This window comes from Sarcophilus harrisii, chromosome 1, assembly GCF_902635505.1.
Source record: "Sarcophilus harrisii chromosome 1, mSarHar1.11, whole genome shotgun sequence".
Taxonomy (NCBI): Eukaryota; Metazoa; Chordata; class Mammalia; order Dasyuromorphia; family Dasyuridae; genus Sarcophilus; species Sarcophilus harrisii.
Window position 1 is genome coordinate 563593163 of NC_045426.1, and position 25219 is coordinate 563618381.

The 25219-nt window shown below is 33.5% G+C and overlaps 1 protein-coding gene across 1 annotated transcript in view; it reads right to left on the reverse strand.

The window, feature by feature from the left end:
* The window catches only part of GMDS (GDP-mannose 4,6-dehydratase), a 739822-nt gene that overhangs the window by 119614 nt on the left and 594989 nt on the right, over nt 1-25219 (reverse strand). The window contains exon 9 of the mRNA XM_031946945.1: nt 441-537. Within this exon, the coding sequence (XP_031802805.1) occupies nt 441-537 (97 nt within the window). The remainder of the gene's footprint in view (nt 1-440; nt 538-25219) is intronic.

Genomic DNA, 25219 nt, shown 5'->3' on the forward strand with positions numbered 1-25219 from the left:
TTTGCATTTACCAATTCTCACCACTGCATGTCTCAAAAGGTTTCAAAGCAGTTGCAGAATGAAATGATAATACTCAAGTTTGATTGAGTTTAGGATAGTAGAACCCTATTTTCAAACAATTAGTAGACCTCTCAAACTCAGCATAGCTTTTATGTATGGTTATGATTCTAATGCCTTACAAACATGTGCAGTATGCTCTAATCTTCCATTCCAACCCAACATGATGCATTCTGCGGAGAGATTATCTCATCTCTAATTGACTCCATTCTGTTCCGATATGAGAAATGCCAGCAGAGGAGTGTTAGCCAGGGAGCTGAATGGAGAGCTTTTGAAGGCTGGCAGCAGGAGTTCACTTAGACCATTTTCACAGACAGCTAGCCAAATGCAGCAATTTGTTGGCTGAGTGATTAGATTACTTGGCTGCAAGAGATCTTTCTTACCACTTCAGTTGGCCGGTAATACTTGAGATCTACAGTCACGTGGATCTTGCCAGTCTCCTTACACCGACCCACTTCATTCTCATTCTTTCCTTCCCACCTGTAAAGAAGATAAACTCTTAATCAGCTTCTAATTGCTTCAGTGCTCTGATCTCAGCTGCATTTGGCCAGGCTTTCAGCCACTTCAAAATAATTGTGCCCTTCTACCTCCCACCCGCCTCAGTGCAAAGATTCATTAGGCAGAGAAACAAATGCAGCAATTTGACCAGACTATATCAACAATGATTTCTGATACCTTTCTGAATTTTTTTTTTTGGGGGGAGAAGGTGGTAGCTCTTCCTTTTCATAGAAATTTTTTTTAAAGGAAACATGAAGCATTTGAGATTTACAAGTCAGATGGATAAGATTAACAGTCACTTTTTCTGATAGTTCAAATGCTTCACTTTTCTTTAGAGAGTTTATTCATTAGGAGAAAGTCACCCCTCAAATTGAAATTTTAAAATACATTTTGTCCATTTTATAGAAATTCTTTAAAACTTTCAATTAATTGTTTCCATCTGGAACAGCCCTTACTGGTTGATTATCCAATCAATGTTTTCTGTTTCAATTTATATATTAATTCCATTTAGCTTTTTTTTCCTTTCATAAATCAGTCATGTTTTATAGTTTGTTATTATTGAAAAAATCAGATCTTATTTGTTTTGGATGCACACTGAATACTTGAAAAGTCCACAAGTTCTTAAATGTAAGGAACTCTTTGAATGAGACCTTTCTCCATCAATGAAAATCAAAATCCATCACTCAGTAGATAAGACCTAAGGAGTTTTCTGAGACCCAGAAAGATAAAGTAATTTATTTGCTCAGTATCACATAACTAATAAGTATCAAAAGAAGAAAATGAATCTAGGTCTTTCCAACTAGAATCTAGTACTATAACCATTATGTATTTTCCATAAAGTGAAAAATCTAGTGAAGATTTGTTTGTTGTCTTCTACTTTGGAATTTGCATTACTTATCATCCAAATGATAGTCTAACTCTCAAATTATATCTAGAACTGGGGAAAGCATACCTGATATATAATCATGAAGACCTGTATTTTTACTTATTTCCTTTATGATTCTATATGAGCTCAGTTTCCTCATTTGTAAAATGAAGTTTGGACTACAACTTTCAACTTTGAATCCTGAAAATAATAACCAGTATTTCACTATCTATTCACATAAGCTAGCTTTCTCTGCCTCACTAATAGTTAAAGTTATTTTCTGATACCATGAATACATGACTAAAAAAAAAAAATCTGACTTATTTAGAAGAGGTGGTATTAATACTGTTTTAGTGCAGGTCTTCATTATTTTTCCAATATTCCTTTGATTTGGTTCTATTATTTTGATTTTAATTTTAATTCCCTACCATTTATACTGTACAAGGGAATAAATAATGACTCTGATTTTCACTGCCCTCTCTTAACACAGACAAAAGGAAATCATACAGATAAACCTTAAGTCCAGCTACTAGCTAAAACTGTGGGTTATGACTTTTGCTTCCTTGTCTTTTAGAAATTAATCCATTGATTTACTCTTGACCTTAGACTTTTACAATTCTATACTTGAAGATGCTTCATATCAAATAATCTTGTATTTCATATATGAAAAATTAAATCATTTGGCAAAAAACAATTAGAAAGGAAACCCAAAGAATTTAGGTTTCACTTCAGTTCTGATGTTTAATTTATTATTTTTTCTCCTATTAAAAAAAATTTATAAAATAAAACAAACATTTCCATAACATGGTAATTTAAAAAAAAAAAAAGATGATTGCACAAGGAACTACAAATTTACTATGCACAACTTGATCTTCTTTTTACATATACAAAAAAATTATCACGTACATTTTTTTCCCCCAGATACTTATTTTTAAGGCTGAGTTTGCTTTAATACCTTGAGAAGAAAACAGGACAATTATATACACATCATAAATGTGTATATGAGAGTCAAAGTGAGGGTCAAATAAAGCAATCAGAACATTAAATAAATTACCTGACTGAGGTTAAATGATTCATAGGTGCCCTAAGAATAGGCCTAAAATGTGGATCATGATTCTAGTCTAGTGTTCTCATCAGAAGAGGTAGTATGTTTTAGAGGATAGAACAGTTAGAACTCAAGGAATCTATTCTTGGCTGGAATACTGATTCATTATGTGATTATCCCTATCTTTTGTCATCTTTGCCAATTTACTACATTATGAGGTAAAACTGCAGATTTGTTTTGATTTGTATTTCTCTTATTATTAATTATTTGGAATGATTAAAGATATATATATATATATATATATATATATATATATATCAAAGGTTTTAAACTTTTCTCTGTGTGTATCAGGAACTGTTTGCTGCCTTCATTTTATAATAGAAGGAAATACTGAATTTCAACTAGAGGTTAGTCAAAATGAAGACATTTTTTTTTCCCATCCCAGTTCATGAACCCCCTGAAAACTGCCTATGGATCCAAAAAAGTCCATGGACCTCAAGTTAAGAACCTTTGTTTTATATGGCTATTAAGAGTTTTCCATTCTACTTTTGAAAAGTTTTGTTTATAGCCTTTAGCCTTAAAGGCTAAAGAATGGATCCTGGTCCAATATGTTTTTATGTTAGTTTCCTATATTTCTTGAAATGAGATATTTGATACAAAGGTTTTTCCCTAATGGGTAGATTCTTTTTCTTAGTTACATTGTTTTAGTTTGAGTTTTTTCAATTTCATCTAATCAAAATTGTCTGTTTTATCCTTTGGGAGCCCTTATTTGGCTAAGAAATTTCCCCTAGGACTTCCTGCTAAGATGAATGCCTGACTATAAGAAGGACCTCTACCTTACAGCTCCCATATGCCAAATATAGTAAAACCTTGAATAATAGGATTGAAATTAATGATTAAGAGGCAATAGAAAAAAAAAAATGAAATAAAAGTTCTTAAGGAAAGAACAAGAAGGATAATAAGCAGCTTAGAAGAGAAAATGGTAAAACTTACCAAGAAACGGAATTTCTGAAAACTATAATAGACCACACAAAATCAAAGCAAGAAATATTAGAACAAAATTGAAAAAAATTGAAAAAAAAAAGTAGTATAACTGGTGTAAAAAACAGCTGAACTGGAAAAGAGATCAAAGAGAGATAATTTTCAAAAAATCATTGGGTTCTCTAAAAAATTATGGACCCCCTTTCCCAAAAAAAAGGGCTGGAATTTTATTTCAAAAAATAATAAATGAGTCTATTAGCTCTATTAGAACCAGAGGGCAAAACCAGGAGAGAAAGAATCCATTGATCACCTTCTAAAAGGAACCTGAAAAGGAAAGTCCTAGGAATATTTTAGTTAAAACCCAAAGCTCCCACATATTAGGGAAAAAAAAATACTGGCAGCCTCCAGATAGAAACAGTTAAAGTATTAAGGAATTAATGTGGATAACACAAAACCTAGCAGCTTCTATTAGAAGAGGACATCTTAGAATACAATAACATGAAAGGCAAAAGATATAGATTTGTATATAATAACTTAACCAGTCAAAACTCTATTATAACCCTATAGGGGGAAAAATTAGACCTTTAATGGAAAATAAATTTTTCAGGCATTTCTGATAAAAAAAAAAAAATCATTGCTGAGTAGGAACTTTGAAGCGTAAACAGAAGAGGTCAGAGAAATCTAGAAAAGTAAATTCATTTGAATAAATGGAAATATGTGCCTATATGATGACACAGTGCTAACATTCCTAGAGAAGAAGAAACAAATGTCTTTTCAGAACATCAGTGTTTTCCAAAGACACTGAATGATCTAGGTAAGGAAAAAGAGAGATCTTGGGTGGAGATAGAGATGTGTACTGGTTCTTTTCTGAGAGTTCTAAGAGGAGAAATCGAAGCATAAAAGGATGATTGTACCAATGTGAAAAAAGGAAGGAAGTTGAAATATTTCTAATATTTCTTCATACAATTTGGGCAAATATGGAGGAAAAGGAGCAGGGAACGGAACTCAGAAGAACTTCATTCTTATCTAAAATGGGAAAAGGAGAGTTAAATACACACATGCACATTTACACACAGTTTGTTATAGATAAATCAAACTCAACTGGAAATATCTAAAATGCTTGAGAATGACATCTATGATCATTACCTCTACTTCCACTGCTCTCCCACTCTTTTCTTTCCTCTGGTTTCCTAATCCCTCATTCAACTAACTGCAGCTGTTTTATCCAAAGTTACCAATGATCTCATAATGGCTAAATCTAACGACCTTTCCTTCATCCTTATCCTTGTCCTTTTTGAGTTCTCTCAGCTTTTGGCAGCATCAGCCAGCTTCTTCTCCTTGATATTCTTTCCTCCTTGATTTTGGGAGGCTGTTCTCTCCTGCTTGCCTTTCTACCTATCTAACCCATAAGTCTCAATCTCCTCTCCTGGATCTTTATCAAACTCATTCCTATTCAAAGTCATTTTGAATAAACCCTACAACTCTGATTGGCACTTTTCTCTTCTTCCTCTATAGTATTTCACTTGATCTGGTCAGTTCCCATGAATTCAATTAACATCTCTATGTCAATGATTCTTGGATCTATGTATTGAGTCCTGACCTCTCTCCTGACTTCCAGTCTTGCTTCTCCAACTTCCTATTCAATATCTCTAACTAGATATCCCTCACACATCTTAAACTCCACAAATCCTAAACCAAACCCATTCTTTCCCTTCAGATCTTCCTCTCTTCCTAACTTCCTATTACTGTTGAAGATATCATATTCCCAATTATCCAGATTAAAAGCCTAGGGGTCGTCCTTGACTCCTGAACTGATAATTAATTTGCTAAACAATGAAATGGCAGAGGCACACTTAGTCCCTTGGGAAAGACTACAATGGCAGAGAGAAACGAAATTGCAATCACACTTGAATAAGGTATTGAGAATATGGGGGACAAACAGAACCGAAAGTAGAGAGACAAGTGGTGAAAGGGGATGATAACGGGGATGGAGTGATAAAGGTAGGCAGGCAGTGTGAGAAAGAGGATACAGAAAACCATAGTTGGGAGCCCTTAGAAGCATGGTTCTGATGGGAGAGGGAAGAGGGCTGGGGCAGGGGCTTGAGTTTGAAGTCTCATTTCATAGCTTTTTAAAAATTATTATTATTATTATTTTTATTAAGGAATAAACCAAATCTTGATCTGTGCCACCTTGGGGTTAGTTCATCAGCATATACAAATTATCTCTAAGTTGTTGGTAAAATTTTAAAGTTAGCATATCCACATCATTTCAGAGTTATAAATTATTTGGTATTTGGTTAGTCTCACCGTGGATATCTGGAACTTATCTGAGACATATATTATAGGATCAAAAAATCCCCTGAGAGAAAATCTTAGATAAATTCTTCAGATTGGACACATATTACTAAGAGGTAATTTGGGGTTAATATATGATACAATTTGTAAATTATGCTCCTTTGATTTTTATGAGTTTGTACCTGACTTCAGATTTTCTCTTTTCAAACTTACTTCCTGTTTTTGACACTTGATATTGGCAACTTAGTAGTGACTAGAAGGGGGACAAAAACAAGATACAATTTAACACATGCCTCACTCTTTCTTATTTTCCACATCTAATTTGTGATCAAATTCTGCCAATTCTATCTTTGTAACACTTTATATATCCTTTCTTTTGTCTATTGTAGCTGCAATCCCTCTGGAGTAGATTTACTTTTAAGAATCTTTCCAGCTCTATAGCTAGACTCGGTGATCTTCGACAGATTTCAAAACGTACTATGCAAAGTACCAATTAAGAAATTATCTGGTACTTCATTATTGGAACAGAGAACCCAGAAATAAAGCCCAGCACATATCAGACTGTTTGCTACATCAAAGATTTTTTTTAATTGGGAAAAGGAATCAATATTCAATAATTTTTTTAAACTGAATATTGATTCCTTTCTGCATTTCAATATGGCAGGATAGATTTTAAAATGAGTTCATTCCTCCTACTATATGTTTCAACAAATTCTGATTGGAACAATTATTTAAACATGTTCAAATTAGAAGGAAAAGGAATATTACATGCTTATTTCAATTGTGGAGAGAAGAAAAGTTATCAAATAGAAAAAATTATTTGAGATGAAATAGATGAATTTTTTACACAAAAATGTATTTAAAATTAAAAAAAGAAATTTATGGAGAAAAATATTTATGGTTAAAAAAATCTGATAATATTCTGACATTAAGAATTTGTAAAATACAATTAAGAAGTCAGAAGAATAAAAAAAGTTCCCCAAAAGATAATGGTCAAAGGATCAGAACAAAATAAGTTTTGAAAAAAAGAAACAAAAATTACTAATAATCACTTGAAAAAAACATGATAGCATATAGCATTTCAGGTATAATTAGAAAGCTGATGTGAATGCTCAGAGAAGGGGCATGAAATACTGAGTTTGAGAATAACTAGTATTTGAGTTTGGTGGAAGGTAGAATGTGTGAAGTACTATCTTGTGAAATGAAGTTGGCTGCAAATGCAAGATGAGGTAAATTGTGAAAGGCCTTGAATGCTAGGCTAAGAAATATATATTTTATCCTAGAAGCAATAGGGAGTCATTGTTGTTTTGAGGCAGAGCACTCATATGTTATGCTTGTCACAATCACAAATTCATTTATTGTTCTTCCCTATTTTGGACAGATGTTAAACTTTGGCATAGTTTTGGCTGATGTACACAAATGTACATATAACAGAAGATCATAGGGTTGGAGCTAGAGAGGAGATCATGTAGTTAACTGTCTCATTTTACAGATGAAAAATCTAAGGTTCAGAGAAATTAAATGAATTAAACACAGTAATGTTTTCATAACTGAAAAGAAGTCATGCACTAATTTAATGTCCTTCAATTTAGTTCAATATTTATTACGTTCTCTCTATACAAGGCCTTGTGCTGAGTTGGAAGATAATGATGAGAAAAAAAATGATAGTTTTCACTCTTGAGAATCTTACATTCTAGTAAAAGGAATGAGAGAAGTACAGAAATAATAATTATATCAGCTAGAAAACAATTAAGGGCATGGGAGAGGCCAAATGGAACAGTCTCAAAGACTCAAGGGATAATTTCTTGCTGAGGAATCAGAGAAGGCTTCATGGAGGATGTAACCTGTTTTTGTTTTTTTGTTTTTGAAGAAAAAGGTTTATTAGGCAGATGGACTTTAGGCAGAATGAGATTTATAAATTCCCATAAAGACTTCCCAAGTTTATTTTTGAATCAGTGTCAGTCTAAATATTTATAATTAATAAAGCTTGAAAAAGTAAAGAAAATATTCTGTCTCTTCCATCAGTTAGTTGTATCTATTTTGAAAGTATTCCATGGGGAAATTAAAATACATATACATGCACATGTTTATCCTTTCCAGCTCCAGAAGCATGATTGTTTGATTATTCAATATTGGACATTTTAGCAAGGTCAGATTAGCAGCTTCCCCCATTTGCATTGTTTTTTGTGGCATTATTCTGCTAAATTTATTCAAAAGATGGCTTCTAAATGGTGAAAGCTACTGAAAGGATAACAGGTATATTGCTCAAAGGATTTGTCTATTCTAGGAAGTAATAGTAATAATAATAACCATTTTAAACATAGTATTGTAAAGCTTGGAAAGTCATATACATTACATGTAACATACATATATACATACATACATATATGCACATTTGTAAATTTGATCCTCACAATAATTCTGTGCGTGTTACTATTATTTCTATCTATGAGAAAACTGAAATTCAGAATAATTAAGCAATCTTTGTCTAGGGTCACACAACTAGGATTTGAATCTAGCTTTTTTTTTTTTTTTTTGCCTGCAAGGATTGTAATCTATCTACTACTTGTTTTTATTGTTCAGTTATTTTCAGTCATGACTAACTCTTTGTAACCTCATGAGTGATTTTCTTGGCAAAGATGACAGAAAGGTTTGCTATTTCCTTCTCCTAGCTCATTTAAATGATGAGAAAACTGAGGCAAACAGGGTTAAATGACTTTCCCAAGGTCACACAGCCAGCAAATATCTGAGGTCAGATTTGAACTCAGGAAGATGATTCTTCCTGACTTAACTCCAAGCCTAAATGCCACCTAGCTGCCCCTACCCACTATGAAAGTACCTAATTAACCTCAACAACATTATCATGCTGAGTATGAAACTATATAGGTAAAAGAAAAAAAAATTGATCAGAGCTGGCCAAATTAACTTTCTTTTCTACAACAGTTTTGATTGAGGCTGGTGAGCAAAGTTTGGGCCAAGGGCCAAAACCCTTCAATTACAACAATACTTGAAACACTTGTATTAACAAGCAAAAGTTTAAAAGCTAACTTGTCCTAACAAGTAACATTATGACTTGAAGCTGTGCTTCAATATTAATGAAATGGAGGTGGCTTGAACTGGGAATATAAGATTCAGCTAATTAACAGGAAATGAAACCCACTAATCTGGAGTCCAAACCCATTGGGCAGGTCTTTGATGCGATTTTATACATTGGTGTAACTCAATAGGAATTAAATAATAATATAAAAACATTAAAAATTATAGTGTTAAGTATGATATTAAATAAGTTAGGAGTCCCATTAAGTAGATAGTAGAATAACAGTTAAGAAAAAAGAAAATTAAACTTCTTTTTTGGTTCTACCTTAATAAGACATCAGCTTAAAATTTTTCTTTAAGCCTTTTAATTAAGACTTGGATATATAGGAATATGGCAGCTGCCAATAACCTTCCAATGGAAATGTTAGCTATAGCACAGTGTATTACTTAGAAAGAGCCTTATTTATGAATGTTCCTATACTCCCACTAAGTTAGCTTCAATCCCTGACACCAATAATGCCAATAGATTATATACTCCTTCTTCAACTACTCTTGTCTTCAACCCAAGAACTGCAGTTCCCTTTGCTTTGACATCAAGAACTTGGAACTGGATCCTGGGCAGAAATCTGACAGAATCCTACTTAGCCACAGGATTTTAACCCATGTTTTCCTTAGTTTACTTTTGGTATACTGTAAATAGGATTTCATGGGTTGTCTGGGTGCTCACTAGCATGAATTCTAAATTGAAAAACAAAATCAATTTGTCCCTTCCCTTTGGAACCCAAGTCATTCGTAAGTTGGGAACATTCTATAATACATCATTACGTTGCATCTGTTCCCTCAGGAAGCTGTTACCACAAGAAATGCAGTTCAAGAAAAGTCAGAAAATGATGTTCTTGAAGTTATGCTATATGTAATAAATCCATACTTTTTTTCCTCACAGGTCTTTAAAAATGACATTGAAATGATCTTTGCCATATCACCAAGGATATTGCTTTTAACTGAGTTATCAGGAGCAAAGAATTTAGGTATCTCTACTTTGATAATATAACACAAAATCATATACACTAAAAATTAAATCGATTTCACAGATGTTCATTTAGAAAGCAGTACTTAGGAATAGTTACCACCTTTTCTCCTCAAGCTTTCTACATTGCCCATGATGATTTTGTCAAACCCTAACCAAAGTAATTTTAGCACCATCAGTGGTAGGTGATATAATATTCCCAAATTTATAAAGAAAGAGAACCTGAGAGAGGTTAAACAATTTACTCAAAGCCACAAAGGGACCTAGTATCAGAGCCAGGATTGCAAGGTAGGAATTCTTGGCTCCTAGTCCTGTGTTCAGACAACACCTCTATTTCACATGGCTGGAATGAGCAGAATGGGTGTGGTTTCCTACTAAAAGGATACCGCCATCTTCATTAAGATCACACAAAAATTACTTATTATAAGGAATTGCTAGTGAGTCATTATTTCTTTGACTCTCTCCTATTTCTCATTATCTCTGGAGTATGGACAATTGAAAAGAGAGACTCTCCCTTTCAAGTTATTTTTTTCGCCCTGATACATTCTATCTATGAAATGCTGATGGGTATGATTAGCTTAATGGAGAAAATTCTTGTGTGTGGTGGTGTCTAATCCAAAAGTGTTGAACAGGTCAGTTAAAAAACAAAGATCATGTCAAAAAATAGCAAAAGAATACTGAAATTTAGGTTTGTGAAAAGATTCTTTGTATTTATATGTGTATTCACCTGGGGTTGTGGAATGCTCTCTATTGAGATGCCTTCTAATCCTCTTCATTTGGGGGCTTTTTCAATTTAGCTGGATGACAACTATTTTAAAATATATAGAAACTTTTTAATCTAAAATTTCTGAACTCCCTTAGTTCATAGATTTTTACAGAAATTTAAAATTAAAGTGCATATGTGTGAGAGGCCATAGTAGATAAAAGAAAGTGGTGAGGGAGTTGGTAGTTTGAGAAAATATAAACCTTCCAGTTTCTGTCCCCATACTTTATCAACTGACTGTCTTCTACCCTGACAACCTCATGCCCTAATACTCCCAACCTCTGTTGTAATCCAGTTAATATGCTTGTCACCGTCCTCACCCACATACATTTTGCTCATTCCTGCCTCTATTTCTTTTCTCATCCCTTTCCGCCCACCTAGAATGTTGTCCTTCCTTGATGCCCCAGACCTTCAACTTATACCCACTATACATTTTTTCCTCTAAAATCTAGTTCAAAAGCTACTTTCTCCAGGAATAATTTCCCATTTCGATTGAAAATATATCCCCTTTCTTCCCAATAGAAAAACCCACCTCATTCTTCATTCGGTCAGAGCAAATGCTTTCTATTTGAACCATAATATTATACACATATCAGAATATTACTTTCTTACTGCTCTCTTATTGTTTCATTTTTGGGCATGAATTTGTGATTTAATTAATATAGGAAAATTCCTGGGGAAGCAGTTTCCTTCACAAAGACAGGTAGGCAGCTGGTCTACAAGTTAAAGTCTTAGAAAGATGCCTGGAACACTGCAAGGTTATGGGACTTGTCCACAGTCACTGCTGCTAAAATGAGTTAAAAGTGAGGCTTAAAACCCAGGGCTTCCTTCCTCTAAGCTGCTTTTTCATCTTCAGAAATACACATACACATAAACACACATACATGTACACACATACATATTTACCTCCAATTTGATTTTAACTCTCTCTTTCAAGAAATTATTTTTGATTTCTAATATGCCTCTAAAGTTTAGTATACCACACACAGGATTGCAGTAACTTATTTGACTCTCCATCCCCTTTAAAGAAAATTGAGAGAACATTTAAAGGAAAATTTTTTGAAGGCTTAATCAGTTCACAATAATAAGCAGAAGTTGTAAATAGCATACTCTGTCTTAATATAAGGAAGAAAGATCGTCAGTTCCAAAATGGAATCACAGGTAGTGGGTTTCCCATCTTTAGAACTGTCCAGAGGTTGGATGACCATTTATAGAAGTCACAAACATTGATCATACTTTAAATTGCCCTCAGTTGTCAGGCTCTTTCCAAATATTGCATTACATTCCAAGATTTGGACTATAGAATTCTCACTGGATATGGTTTATAATCAAATGCATTGTATCCTACTGTTATTGAAATGAAGTGAGATTTGAATAAGAAATAAAATTTAATTTAATTCAGCTCAAATCAATAAACATGTGAAGCATCACATCTATTAAGAGAAGTGGCTGGGTGGCTCAGAAGGTAGAACGTGGATTCAGGAAACCACGAATTCAAATAGGACTTCAGATACTCACTAGCTGTGTGACCCTGACGAAGTCATTTTACTCCACTGGAGAAAGAAATGGAAAATGACTCCTGTATTTTTGCCAAGAAAACCCCACATGGGAGCCAGATATAAATAAATAACTGAACAACAACAAATTAAAAGTTGTTCCAGGTCTTGGTGAAACAAAAACAAGAAACAACATGATACTCCGCTTTCAAAAAACTTTACAATAATGTGTGTGTGTGTGTGTGTGTGTGTGTGTGTGTGTGGATGATGAGTTGATAAAACATCTACATAGGTAACAATACATATTCAAAGTGATCATGTGCACTGATTCTTATGGTGAACTCATTAAACCCTCAAAAAATTTTCCTTTAAATTTTCTTTCACTTTTCCAAAAAAGGGATGGAGAGTAAACACTAACAAGTAAGTAACTTGCAGCACTGTGTGCAGCACACAAAACTTTGGAGCAATAAAAAAATCAAATAAATGGATGGAAAAAATATTTTTAGTTCACTATCATAAGGGTTGGGACCTTAGAAAGAATCAGATTAAACTCTCTGATTTTATAGATAACTGGGCATTGACAGGTCAAGTGATTGACTCAAGGTCACTCAGAGGTCAAACAGCACAAGAATATGAACCAGTTTTCGTCATCATCACTCCTCTCTTCTTTTTGTTTTTAGATAATAGATTTTTACTCACTGACTCTCTTCCCCTTCATCTCCCTGGAAGCCATTCTTTGTAACAATGGTATTGGGACTCAAATAGAAACAAATCCCTGAAGTCAGCATGAATTAACATCTATTTTAATTGTATTCTTTTTTTTTTTTTGTTTTTTTTTATTATTTTATTTACTTTGCTGAATTTCTCAATTATATTTTAGTCCAGTTGGTGCAACATGATTTTATTGGCTGTTGAGTTTGATACACCTGAAATATAATTAATAATTTAAAATAAAGAAAAAGAACACACTACAAAACTGATTGATATTTTGAAACAGACATTAAAAACAATGTTCTTAAGCCATGGACCCTATAATTCTGCAGAGGAGTAGAAAGAGGAATCTCTTAAACATTTTAAACATAAATTGTTTCTGATTTTGCATCACATAGATTTGATTGCTTTGTTTGTTATTCTTTCCACTTACACTGTTATAGTCCTTGTGTTTATTCCATTTTGCATTGTTCATAAATCTTTCCATGTTTCTCTGTATTTGTTATGTTGGTCGTTTTCTACTGTCCATTAATATTCTATTATATTCATATACTACAATTTGTTTAGCTATAAAAATCTTGGTGTATGCGGAGTCTTTCTTTTTTTTAATCAATGACTCCTTGGAATTATATAGCTAGTAATTGAATCTTTGGCTGCTTTAATCACTTTATTTGTATAATTCCTCCACTAAAAGAATATCAGTGTTCCTACCTCTATAAGATGATTTCTCCTATGATAATTCTTCCCATCTTTTGTCATTTGGGGCAATTTGAAGGGTGTAAGGTGAAGTATCAAAATTGTTTTAATTTTTTTCTTTTATTATTGGTGATTTAGAATATGACTGTTATTATTTTGTATTTTTTGATAACTGCTCATATCCTTAGATCAGTTGTTTATTGAATGACTTTTGGTATTATCTTTTTCTGTTATCTTAAATCTTGGATATAAAGCATATATTTCCTTATCTCAGAAATTTAATATTAAGATTGCTTCCATTTTTCATTTTTTCAGTTTTCTCATTGCTTCCAGTAAATTTCTTCCATTTTCATCCTAAATCCATTTCAGATTCTATCTATTATAAGGTCACCATCTCCCATTATAGAACATAATTCACAAACATGCTATTCAGTGGGATATCTTTCCTTCATCAGTTCAAAATTTCCCCCTTCCTTTGTTTCAGTCTTTGTCTTTGCCACTTCTACTCTCCTGTAGCTCTTATTTCTTGGAGACTTCAGGAGCTATTTTCTCTCTTTTATTTAGCCATAGACTAGATTTGGACATAGTATATCTTCCCTTCTGTCTTCTGTTTCCCTTTCCCCTCTTTTATATATCCTCTCATTCTGAAATATGGTTCCGAAAAGTACATTGATTTGCCAGAACAAATGAGGATATAGTATTTAGTTCTTGGAATTTCAAGTCTATTCCTCCACTATCACTTCCTTTATTTCTTTAAGTTTTGCTACCATCTTTATCTCTTGCTATTTTCTTTAAACTCAATAAATGACCTATTCTTTCTTATTTTTTTCCCTTTAACAATCTCTAGAGGTGGGTAAGTTTATTTCATTACTTAATTTTTTCTTGGTACTTTATTTACCTACCTTTAGTGTTTCTGTTTTTTGGAGTGTTTGCAAGTAGAATAACAAGTTCACATTTGTATTTCTCCCCTATAGCAAAGCTTCAAAAGACTCTTTTTTTATTCAACACTTATCTTTTTTTAATTGATGACTGGTCTCAGATTTGTAGGATCCTTTCATTTTGATTGCATTTTTTGAATATCCAAATGTTATTCCACTCCCTTCTATGGTCTTTGGTGGGTGCCAAATAGTCTTGTCTTAATTGAATTTCCTTCATTTTTGAATGTCTTTTTCCTCCCCCAGTTGCTTCCAGAATTTGTTATCTATCATTGGAACTGTACAATTTATGCACTAAATATCTTGGAGTTTGAAGCATATTTTTTTCCTTTGGTGGTAATAAGTAGATTCTGTTGATGGGTGTCCTTTCCCCTACTCCTTCTCCCCCCACCCCCCATTCAAAATTTCTGGGCAGTTTAGTTGCATTATTTCTTTCCTTGTGGTGTACATGCTTCCTGACTTGTCACATTTTTCTTAGAGGTATATGATCCTTAATTTTTTTTTTTACTATACATATATTCTATGAGATAAATGGATTCTGCTTACTCAGAGAAGATATCTTTCAATGTTATTACTTTTTGCTTCTCTCCTTCTAGATTGTTACCTAGATTCAAGTCTTTATATTCTGTTAATTATTTATGTTTTGTAAGACATAAATTCTGCCATTTATTTCCTTCTAATTTTTCTCATGAGTTAGACTTCTCTCTTAAATCATTATGGAATACCCAGCTGTGGTTTAATGTTCTCTTGGCAATTCATAGGTTGTACCATTTGATATTAGTTCAATTTGCTTTGTCTTGCAATATATATTTCAATAGGTTGTAATGTCTTGTATATCTTGGTACTCATTTTGTCTTTAAATTTTTGCATCTTCTTTACTGAATTATTTACTTGTGTTCCAGGTTTTTAATTTAATTTTCTTTTTGAAATATTTTGTTTTTAGCTCTGTTGTTCACTTTCTTATTTTTTATAAATGGTGGGTTCCTCACAGGTCTAAATTAAAAGGCAGTCTCAACTTCCTCCTACGCTGGAAGTTTGTTTTTCACTGGTCTTGGTTCTTTTCCAAAAAGATTCTTGGTGGAGATAGGACTGGTCCCAGCTGAATTCCCGTTTTCTTTACTTTTGAAGTAGTACAGTCATACACTTTAGTTCCCTGCCCTAGATCACCTTTTTTCTTTAGTGCTATGGAGAGACTGAATTTGCATTTGTTCCTTTTTGCAAATTTAGGGGGTGGGCCAGCTAGGTGGTGCAGTGGATAGAGCACCAGCTCTGAAGCCAGGAGGAACTGAGTTCAAATATGATCTCAGACACTTAACACTACCTAGCTGTGTGACCCTGGGCAAGTCACTTAACCCCAATTGCCTCAGTAAAACAAAACAAATTTAGGGGGTATTAGAATCAGTGTTCTGGGCAGAGTTTCTATTAATCTGTCATTCCTCCTCCTACTCACAGTGCTGAGACCTAATGTTCTTTGATAGTTGCAACAGAACATTGGAGGATGGGTGAAAGTGGGGTATACTAGCAGAAATTCTACAGCAAGAAGGAAATCTCTCAGTAGGTCAGAAAGGACAAAAGTATGGGTATATTTATGAATCTTGCCAGAGCCAGAGGATATTGGGTAAGGGGTGCAGAATAGCATTTTCCATGGCTAATCAAAGCTGTTACCTTGTTGGCCTTTTTGCTTTTTGTCCTATAGATTCTGCAGAAATTGTTACAGCTCTTTGGAATTTTAATGATAGTCAACGGGGACTGAAGAAAATATTTAATACTTCATCTTGTAGATTATGTGGCCCAGAAGTTGTACTTCGCTCCTTTGAAATAATTTCAAATCATTTCTTTAGTAATAAGTGCCAAACTTTTGCCAGAAATGAAAATCAAAATCATTGGTTTGCAGAATCTACTCACTTTCTTTTTCCTCATGATATATTTGCCTATTTTTGCTACACCTTATTTCTTCTCTACAATTTTTCAAATATAACAAATTGCTCAGCAATAACAGTTGTTAGTTATTTCAGCATACTGGCATGTAGTTATTTCAGGCTGGAGATGAGTTTAATGAAAATAGCTAAGAATTATTAAAAAAAATCCTTTCTTATTTGGGGTTTGGGCAACCCATTAACTACTTTTGTACCACTGATTTTCATTCAATGGTCATTCTCCTTGGCAGAAAAAATAAGATTTGACTACTCCTTCCTTCTCTCCTTCACTCATCATCTCCACTCAATCTATCTGGCCTTGCAGAAGTTTTACCCTTTATTGGATCTTCCTTTTGCCATAGTCTCAGTTAATGACTGTATCAATCAGCACAAGTTTATTGAACTATAATGGTCCTAAGGTTATTCTTAAAGGATCATGCCACTCTTGTTTCTTCCTTCTTATCTCTTCTCACTTTCATTTTCTGTGTTTGTCTTTTTCTAGAAGTGATTCATCATTCTCTCAATTGATATTTACTTTTCTGTGTCCAGAAGTTCCAGGCAATTTTCTTGTAATATTTCTTTGAATTGTTGTTATTCTGGGAGAATAATGCTCAGATTGTCTCTAAATATGTTGTCTTCAAGATCAATATAGTTTGTTTGAATTAAGAGAATGCTTTTTTTTTTAAAGCGTTATTGATTTTTACTTTTCTTTTTCTAGATTGTCCTTTACTTCTGTGGATTCCTAATCAGTTATTCTCTATTTTGCAGAATCAAGTTTTCTATTCTGCTAATTATTTCTGCTGTGCAGATCAAAACTTCTGCTCTCAAAATTCTCATTTCTCTTTTAAACCACTTAGAAACAGTGTGTTATTGTTCCATGTTCTTCTCAAATTCAAAGACAGGGTAGTCTGTCTCATCAAGTGTTGAGTCATTTTCCTTTTCCTTTGGTAATATTTATTCATAGAGGCTTAAATTAGTTTACCAGGTCTGTAGGCCACATTTCCTTTTGCTGTTAATACTTTCTTTGTTGATTTATTTGCTTATGTTCAAGGTCTTTGAATTTTCTTCTTTCTGAGATCTTTGGTAATTTCAGTCACTTTCCCCCAATTTTATCCTTTAAATTATTTTTTGACTCAGTCTTCTTTGATGGTGAGTTCCTTCAGGGTTGGATCTCAAAGTATTTTAGCATCATCCCAATCTAAGTGTTTGCTTCAAGTGACTCTTCTGGTGATAAAACTGGCCCTAGCTGAATGCTGAACTCTTTTTCTCAGGTTTAGTGGAGTGCTGATTACCCCTTCCACCTGTGTTCTTTCCTGCTTTCTCTCTTCCTCAGTTCCCTGTCCTAGAAGTTTAAAGTACTTTTGCACTGGTGCTATAGCCAGGCTTGATTTCTGTTATTTGTAGCTCCCCGCTGGGAGTAGAAGAGATGATTTACATTGTCTTTGCATATGTTTAGAAGACCTTGCATATGTCATTTAAAGATCTAAATTAGTTATTGTGCGGTGACAATTCCAAAAGACTCATGATGGAAAATAAAATATTATCCACCTCAACAGAAAAAACTGATGGATCCTGAATGTAGATTGAACAATATTATTTTCACTTATCATTATTTTTTTCATGGTTTCTTCCTTTTGCAAACTGTAATTATTTTCCAAACTCTTTTTCTTTCACAACTTGACTAGTATGGAAATAAGTTTTACATGATTACACATATACAATCATCTTAGAGAGGGTAGAAGAAAATTTTGAACTCAAAAAAAACTGAATGTTAAAAATTGTCTTTACATGTATTTGGAAAAAATAAAACACTATTAAAAGAAAGATCTAAGTCAATGAATTTTTTGTTTCTTCACATCAGTCTTTTGAACTGATCCCACAGAAATACCAGAGAAAAAGAAATGACTTCAAATTAGTCTGCTTAAATGCCAACGTAGAAAATTTACTTTTCAGTTAATAGGATTTTTTATATTCAGCTTACCCTCTAGAATATGTTATTTCTATTATCAAATAAAATATAGAGCAACAAAATGCAGCCTTTTCACAGACTCAAAAAGTCTATTTCATTCTTTACTAGAGAGTAGTCTGTAAGATACCTAGGTACCTAATGGTTGTAGGTTATTCTTGAAACCCTATTCTCATTTAATAAGATAAATGACAGAGAATTAGTCAAGTGTTTGCCTGTTTGTTTTATTCTACTATCATTTAAGTTATAGCAGAGAAGTGTTTCCCTCTCATAATACTTCATTAATAATAATAATAATAAGCAGAAGGAAAAATCTTCCCCCCCCTCAATGTAACAGAAGAAAATATTTGTGGTTCAGAGGCTTTCCTGTCAGTGAAAGGGCTGAATTAGAAATGACTTCACTCATTTAATTAATTTCACAGTGGCACAGGAAGTAATGACTCTCCATTTGTCCTCTTAGTAGATCCCTACTTCACCCCTTCTAAACAAAAAATTTTTACACTATTTTATAATAAATTTCAAAAAAGTTAAAATAGTTAAAAAGGATTTGAGACTGGATAGTTAGGCTCCTTGAATAAAAATGTGATTTATCAGTTCTCCACCATTTTCTCTGCATACAGAGGCATCAGAAGGATCTCATCAGAGAAATTCTCTTCAGATTATATTCCATAATGAATATTTTTCATGATGATGTCGAAGATGAGCAAATATTTCTATTTGCTTTATATTAGTGGTTATAAGGTCACTCTAAACAATTATCTCATTTGTTATATCATTCAAGGAATTTTTGTATAATTCTGATGTAGATATAGGAAACATCTTGTTGGAAAAAAATCATTATAGTGCACGAATTTATTAAATCCTATCCCTATGTTGGGCATTATGCCTGGTGTGAATCCACAAAAAGGTATAAATAGTCTCTTCCCTCAAGAAGCTCACATTATAAAAGGGGAGACAAACAATAATGATGATAATAATAATAAATTAGCATTTATCTAGCACCTATTACATGCTAAGCATTTTATAGATGGTGATGATGATTGCTTTCTTTCTCCAAGAGGACTAAAAATGACATCACTACATTAGAGTTGGGCTACAGTATGTACGATCAGACCAACATGCGTTTGGAATGCTCTGCCATAGGCTGGGCACAATTAATCCCTACAAAAATTTAGGGTCACTTCTCTAACACTGTACATCTCATGTTTCCTTTGGGCTAATTCAATTCTACTTTGCTCATAGACCACAGCACTTTCTCTGATGAGGGCACACTATGCTGGGCAGTCCTGTGCCAGTGTCTCCCATATCATACAAACAATTCTAAAGTTCTTAAAGAGAGACTTTGAGAGTGTCCTTGTATCACTTTTTTCTGACTATCATGTGAGCGGTTGCCCTGTGTGAGTTCTTCATAAAAGAGATACTGGGTTAAGCATTTTACAAATGTTATCTCATTCAATGACTATGAAGACCCTGTGAGATAGGTTCTGTTATGTTCCCCATTTTACAGCTGAGGAAACAGAAATTAAGTGACTTGTTAAGCTGGATTTGACCTCAGGAAAATAAGTCTTCAAGATTCCAGACCCCAGTGTTCTATCCAACAAGCTATCTAGCTGCACGTGATAAGAGAACTAAGTATGAATAAGATACAAAAGTCTTAAGTGAAGTTTTCTGTTATTAAAAGCTGAAAAGTGTACTAAGACTTCATTTTATTTTATTTTATTTTATTTGGAGAGCAGATGAAGATAAGCTTAGAAAGAAAGGCATTAGCAGTCAGTGGGGGTGGGGTGGGGTGAAAGAAGCCTCCTGAAGAAGATGGAATTTAAACAAATCTTGAAGTAAGAGAAAATAAGAAGCAGAAACATCCTCCAGACATGGGGAACAATTAATGTGAAAGTCAAGAACATAAGAAATAGTGTAACCAGATGAAAAATAAGGAACAGCCAATGGTAAGCAGGTCAGGGGGGCAGGATTATAGATGTGTAGGGAGAGGGAGCAGGTGTGAAAAAAGACTGGAGGATGGAAGGGGTTAGTTTGTGAAGAGTTTTAAACATCAAAATAGAAGGCTTTATGCTTAATTCTGGAAGTAATAGGAAATTTTAAAAAATTAAATAGTAAACAAACAATAAGCATAATGGGATTTTGTCTTCACCATCTTTCCATTCAGTGGTGGGAGGGAAACATGGCCTACTCTGGAATATTGTTTATAAAAGTCTGTTTGTTTCTTTATAATACCCTCTTCTAATATGACTTGAATATATACATAGACAGAAATTTTATAAGAATATTTATATGAGAAAATAGGCATACAAATCAGTAGTTGTTCTGTTGATCTTCCTTTCTTGGTAGTTATTAAAATGTCAGGTTTCTTTTTTAACCTTTATCTTTCTTTCTGAGGGACAATACCTCAAGAATTATAAAACTGTTATATCCGGCATGATTTATTTCAGCTGCTTTTTCCTTTTCCCCTTTTTTGGGTTTTATTTAAGCTTTCAAAAAGAGATATGTAATGGAGATGTTAAAAATTGATTGTCTATGGATAACTTAGATTGCTTGCTGTCTTGAGGAGAAGAGAGGTAAGGAAAGAAGGGAGGGAGAAAAAAAGTTAAAACAAACATCTTACAAAAATAAATGTTGAAAACCATCTTATAATCAGAAAAATAATATACCATTAAAATACAATATTTAAAAAGGAATATATACTGAGATGGTATAGTAAGAAGACAGTATAAAAATGTCACATCCTGCAGGTACATGGTCTATCTAGAAAAAAGTAGGCTCCAACTAGGAGAGCACATGAGACAAAGGGTTAACTCAAATATCTTGATTGGATGAAAACTCTTCTCTTTTCATGGATTCTTTTTTAAATGACTGTGGCTCTTTTCCTGGGTCTTGGGGGTAGGGGCCCTTGTAGAGTTCTGAAGTTATACTTCTTTCTGGCTAACTGCATTATTTGTCTTTCTGATAGATGTATCAGGTCTCTCCACATACCCTCTTCCTCACCCCATATAAAACTGAACTTATTTGTTAGTGTGAGAATTATTCTTCCAATTGTATAGTTGAAGAAACTGAAATTTGGACATCTTAAGCAACTTGCCCAACTTGCCCAAGGTGGGGTTGAAATACAATTTCCTTCTCTTTTATGAAAACTTGCTCCTTTAACATCCTCTCCTTGGTTTTCAAATATCCTTATGCACTGCCTTTGTCCCAATTGTTAAAAAAAAATAATGTCCTAGAGTTCCCTTTTTCTTTTAATACTATCTGACTCTTAGTTTCAACTGTGAAAAGGCAATCATAATAGCACTATTCTTATCTGTGTCTTATATGTATATTTGTATAGACACATACCTACATGTATATATACACATGCATATTTACCTGCTTTTTTCTGATTTTTGCTCTTTTCAATGTTTTTGTATCTCCTCTCTTATTTTCATGATTATAACCAAATACAATACCTTTATTTACCTTGAGTCATAAAAGTTTCTGTAGTTTTTATTTGCCTATCTTCTCTTTGCTTGGATGCCACTGCTTGCTTAAGTGTTTCACTGAGATTGCTTTAAACTGGTCTTGCTCTTCTTTGCTTTGCCTCTTTTATTATGTAATATGGCTCATAATCTTCAACAGTCCTCTGTGAGATTTTTACCAAAAAATGTATCTCTTAACGTTGCCCTTGATTGCCAGAGCTCTCCATGTAGCAATTAATTAAGAAAAGTTTTTTTTTTACAACAGTATTTTTAGACTCTTTTGCTCTCCTTATTATGATAACTGATCTATATATTAACTTTCACATAAAATGATTGTAATTGGTTATCTTAACTACCTCATCTAGTAAAGTGGCTAGAGTGCCAGGTCTAAAGTCAAGAAAATCTGTGTTCTTAGACATGCAATAGCTACATAATCCTAGGCAAGTCATTTAATATCTATCTGACTCAATTTCCTCAAATGCAAAATGGGGATAATTATAATATCTATCTTCATAGGATTGTTGTGAGGATCAAATGAGAAATTTGTGAAGTGCTCAGCAAAAGTCTGAAATGTGGTAGGTGCTTAATAAATATTTATAACTTTTCTCCTTATTAACTTAAAGAAAAGTACCTATCAGGAGAAGCAGGCCCAGACTGAGTTAGTCTTATTTCATCTCTGAGAAATAGTTTCTTTATTCATAGAGTGGCCTTTGTTTTCCTGTCACTTTCTGGATTTTATATTGTTTTGTCCTCTAATTCAATATATCTTATTAGTGAACAAATGGTGATGGCAAAACTATACACAAATGGCAAATATGGTTTTATCCTAAATATGTGAGTTTTAAATTGATATGATAAATCTGATTTTATAAATAAATTTTGTGAGTCTAGGTGATATGGAGATTAAAAATTAAAATGTAACCTATTCTGAAAGGCAACACTTACCTGACATGTTAAACTATATTAATTTTAAGTATTAATCAGTTTCCATCTACTAAAAGCATGTTTTAATCCTGTTGACTGTTTTCATTCCATTTCCTGTTATATAGTTCATAAGCAAGGATGAAGGGCATAGGCACAAAAATTGTGAAATAACTTAAACTGACTCATGAAGAGGCTGTAATCAACTTAAATACAACTGGAACCTTGATATAGTACTGATCTACCTCAATGAGATGTGACCACTAAGAAAAGACTAGTCTAACAATCCAGACAGTAAAAAACCAAATAGATGAAGAATGACTATGATCCACATTACAAAATGCAAATGGACATATTATCTTGCCCAGGCACTTCAGATGAGCAATAAGATGGGCTTAGAACTGAACAGGGGTCGGAAAGCAGGTTTGATTCTATTGGGAAAGCTGTAGTAGTTTCATCAGTTCCAAGCTAGTGTCTAACAAATACCCATCTTCTTAATACCAATATTTTTCTAGTGCTGCAAAAACAGACCATTACAATGAATTCATTACACAATCAAACCCATGAGTTGCTCACAAGGCAATGGACCAATGCATGATACATGTAACAGACTACAGGTTGCATGAGTTATCAGTGACAGCTTGTGATCAAGAAGTATCATGAAAGATGTCATCAGTAACATGCTTGACTAGGAGAAAATGCATGGGCCAAACATGAGATCAGAAAAAGGAATAAGAGATGCACTGATATTGTCAAAATATTAACAAAAACTACAAAACAAAAACCTAGAGAAAGGTCATGAGCATTTTGGATGGGTCCTCCAAGGAAGAATGTGGATGAGACTTACACAGGATGAGAAGGCATGAGAGGCTGTATAATGCACCAATGAAAATACTACCCATGTTTATCAAATCAAAGATCCATGAGAGTATCAAAGCATAACTTGAAAAGGATACCTGAAGTTCTATGCAAACAAATTCCCTAAACTTGAATGGTCTCTAAAGTAACTTAAGTTAAAACATTCTCTACATTACCTCCCCTCTAACCCCACCAATTTTCAAATGTTGTTCAAACCATAATGTGTTCTTTGTTCATTTCTGCACAGTTTTGTTGAGATATTGTTCCCAAGTAAAACTTATCGGCCCTCATGAAAGTTCACCAGCTGCAACCCAGTGATTTTGATGGCCTAAGGAATAGCCTTGGCATAGCATCATGGAGGAGCCTGTGGCTTTTCTCTCCTTCTTCCAGCTGAGATTGGTATGTTGATGCAGAGGGCCCAAAGAAGATACAGAAGGAGGGAAATTGAAAAAATAATAAACAATAAAATATAAATTACACAAAGCATTCACAAAGCCATCATGATTTTATTATCTGGCCTTGAGAAGGAATTTTGTATTTTCTGTCAAACTATGCAGAATATGCATTGTAAACATTCTGCACCCCCAGCTCAATATTTTCTTTCATGACTCAGAAATAGAAGAGCTATGTAATGGGAATGTCGATGACAGGGGTTCTTAACTCTGATGGCACGAATCAGGATTATAGTGCCTACCACAGGAAAGATTCTTGTTAAGCAAATGAAGAAAGTCTTTATTTTAACTCAATGTATCACTATTTCTCATCTTTCTATTTCTTTCTTTCAGCATAATTTTTGAAGCAACTGGCTGATTCTTCCCATTTTTAAATACTTGATGGTTTTCATAAGAGACATCACAATGTGGATAAATAGAGGGCTAGACCTATCAGACAAGAAGAGATAGGTTCTCTGATTTATACTGGCTTAAGTGATGAAGAGCAAGTCAATTAATTCTTCAGTGCCTTAAGGGAACTCTTTAAGACTCAAATATACATATCTTGTTGCCATTGAATTGGTGGAGGAATTTTCTATACCTGGAGTTCATTACATTGAGGAAATCATAAGTCTGGACCAGAAAAAGCTACCAACATGTACTTTTATATCTTTCCTTCTGTTATATTAATGTAAAAAGATAAATTTTCAAAAAGGGGTTCAGTAATTTTAAACTAATTTCAATGAAATTTGTTATATGGATAAATTTAGGTAGATTTCACTAATTAAATAAGAATGACTAGTTTTTTTCAGTCTCCTACACTGGGCTGGAATAACCAATATTATGTGCCCAAAGGAAGTTTAAAGGTGAGAAAAGGGTATTTTTTTTTTTAAGAAAATGCTTCTTACTAGAACATTTTATATAGAATGCTAAATTAATTTTAAAAGAGGTGTTTAATTCCTGGGCTATAGAGAAGCAAAATGACAAGTGAAATGAAAACTAAATAGCATCAAGGATAAAAGTGACTTGCCAAATTTCATGAGGATTAATTTTAAGGCTACCCTCTACCTTTGTGAAAGCATTTCCCTCCTGTGATGAGGGATTCTGCCAAATATTTTTAATGCTCCAATTAAAACCTGACCTCAAACTTCATGAAAGGCTCTCATATTCTTCTCAGAGCTTCACAGGCAGGGGCAAAAACATCCTGGCTGCAAAGGCTCAATCTTAGTGATTTGCCATCTTTGGATTCTGAAGTTCA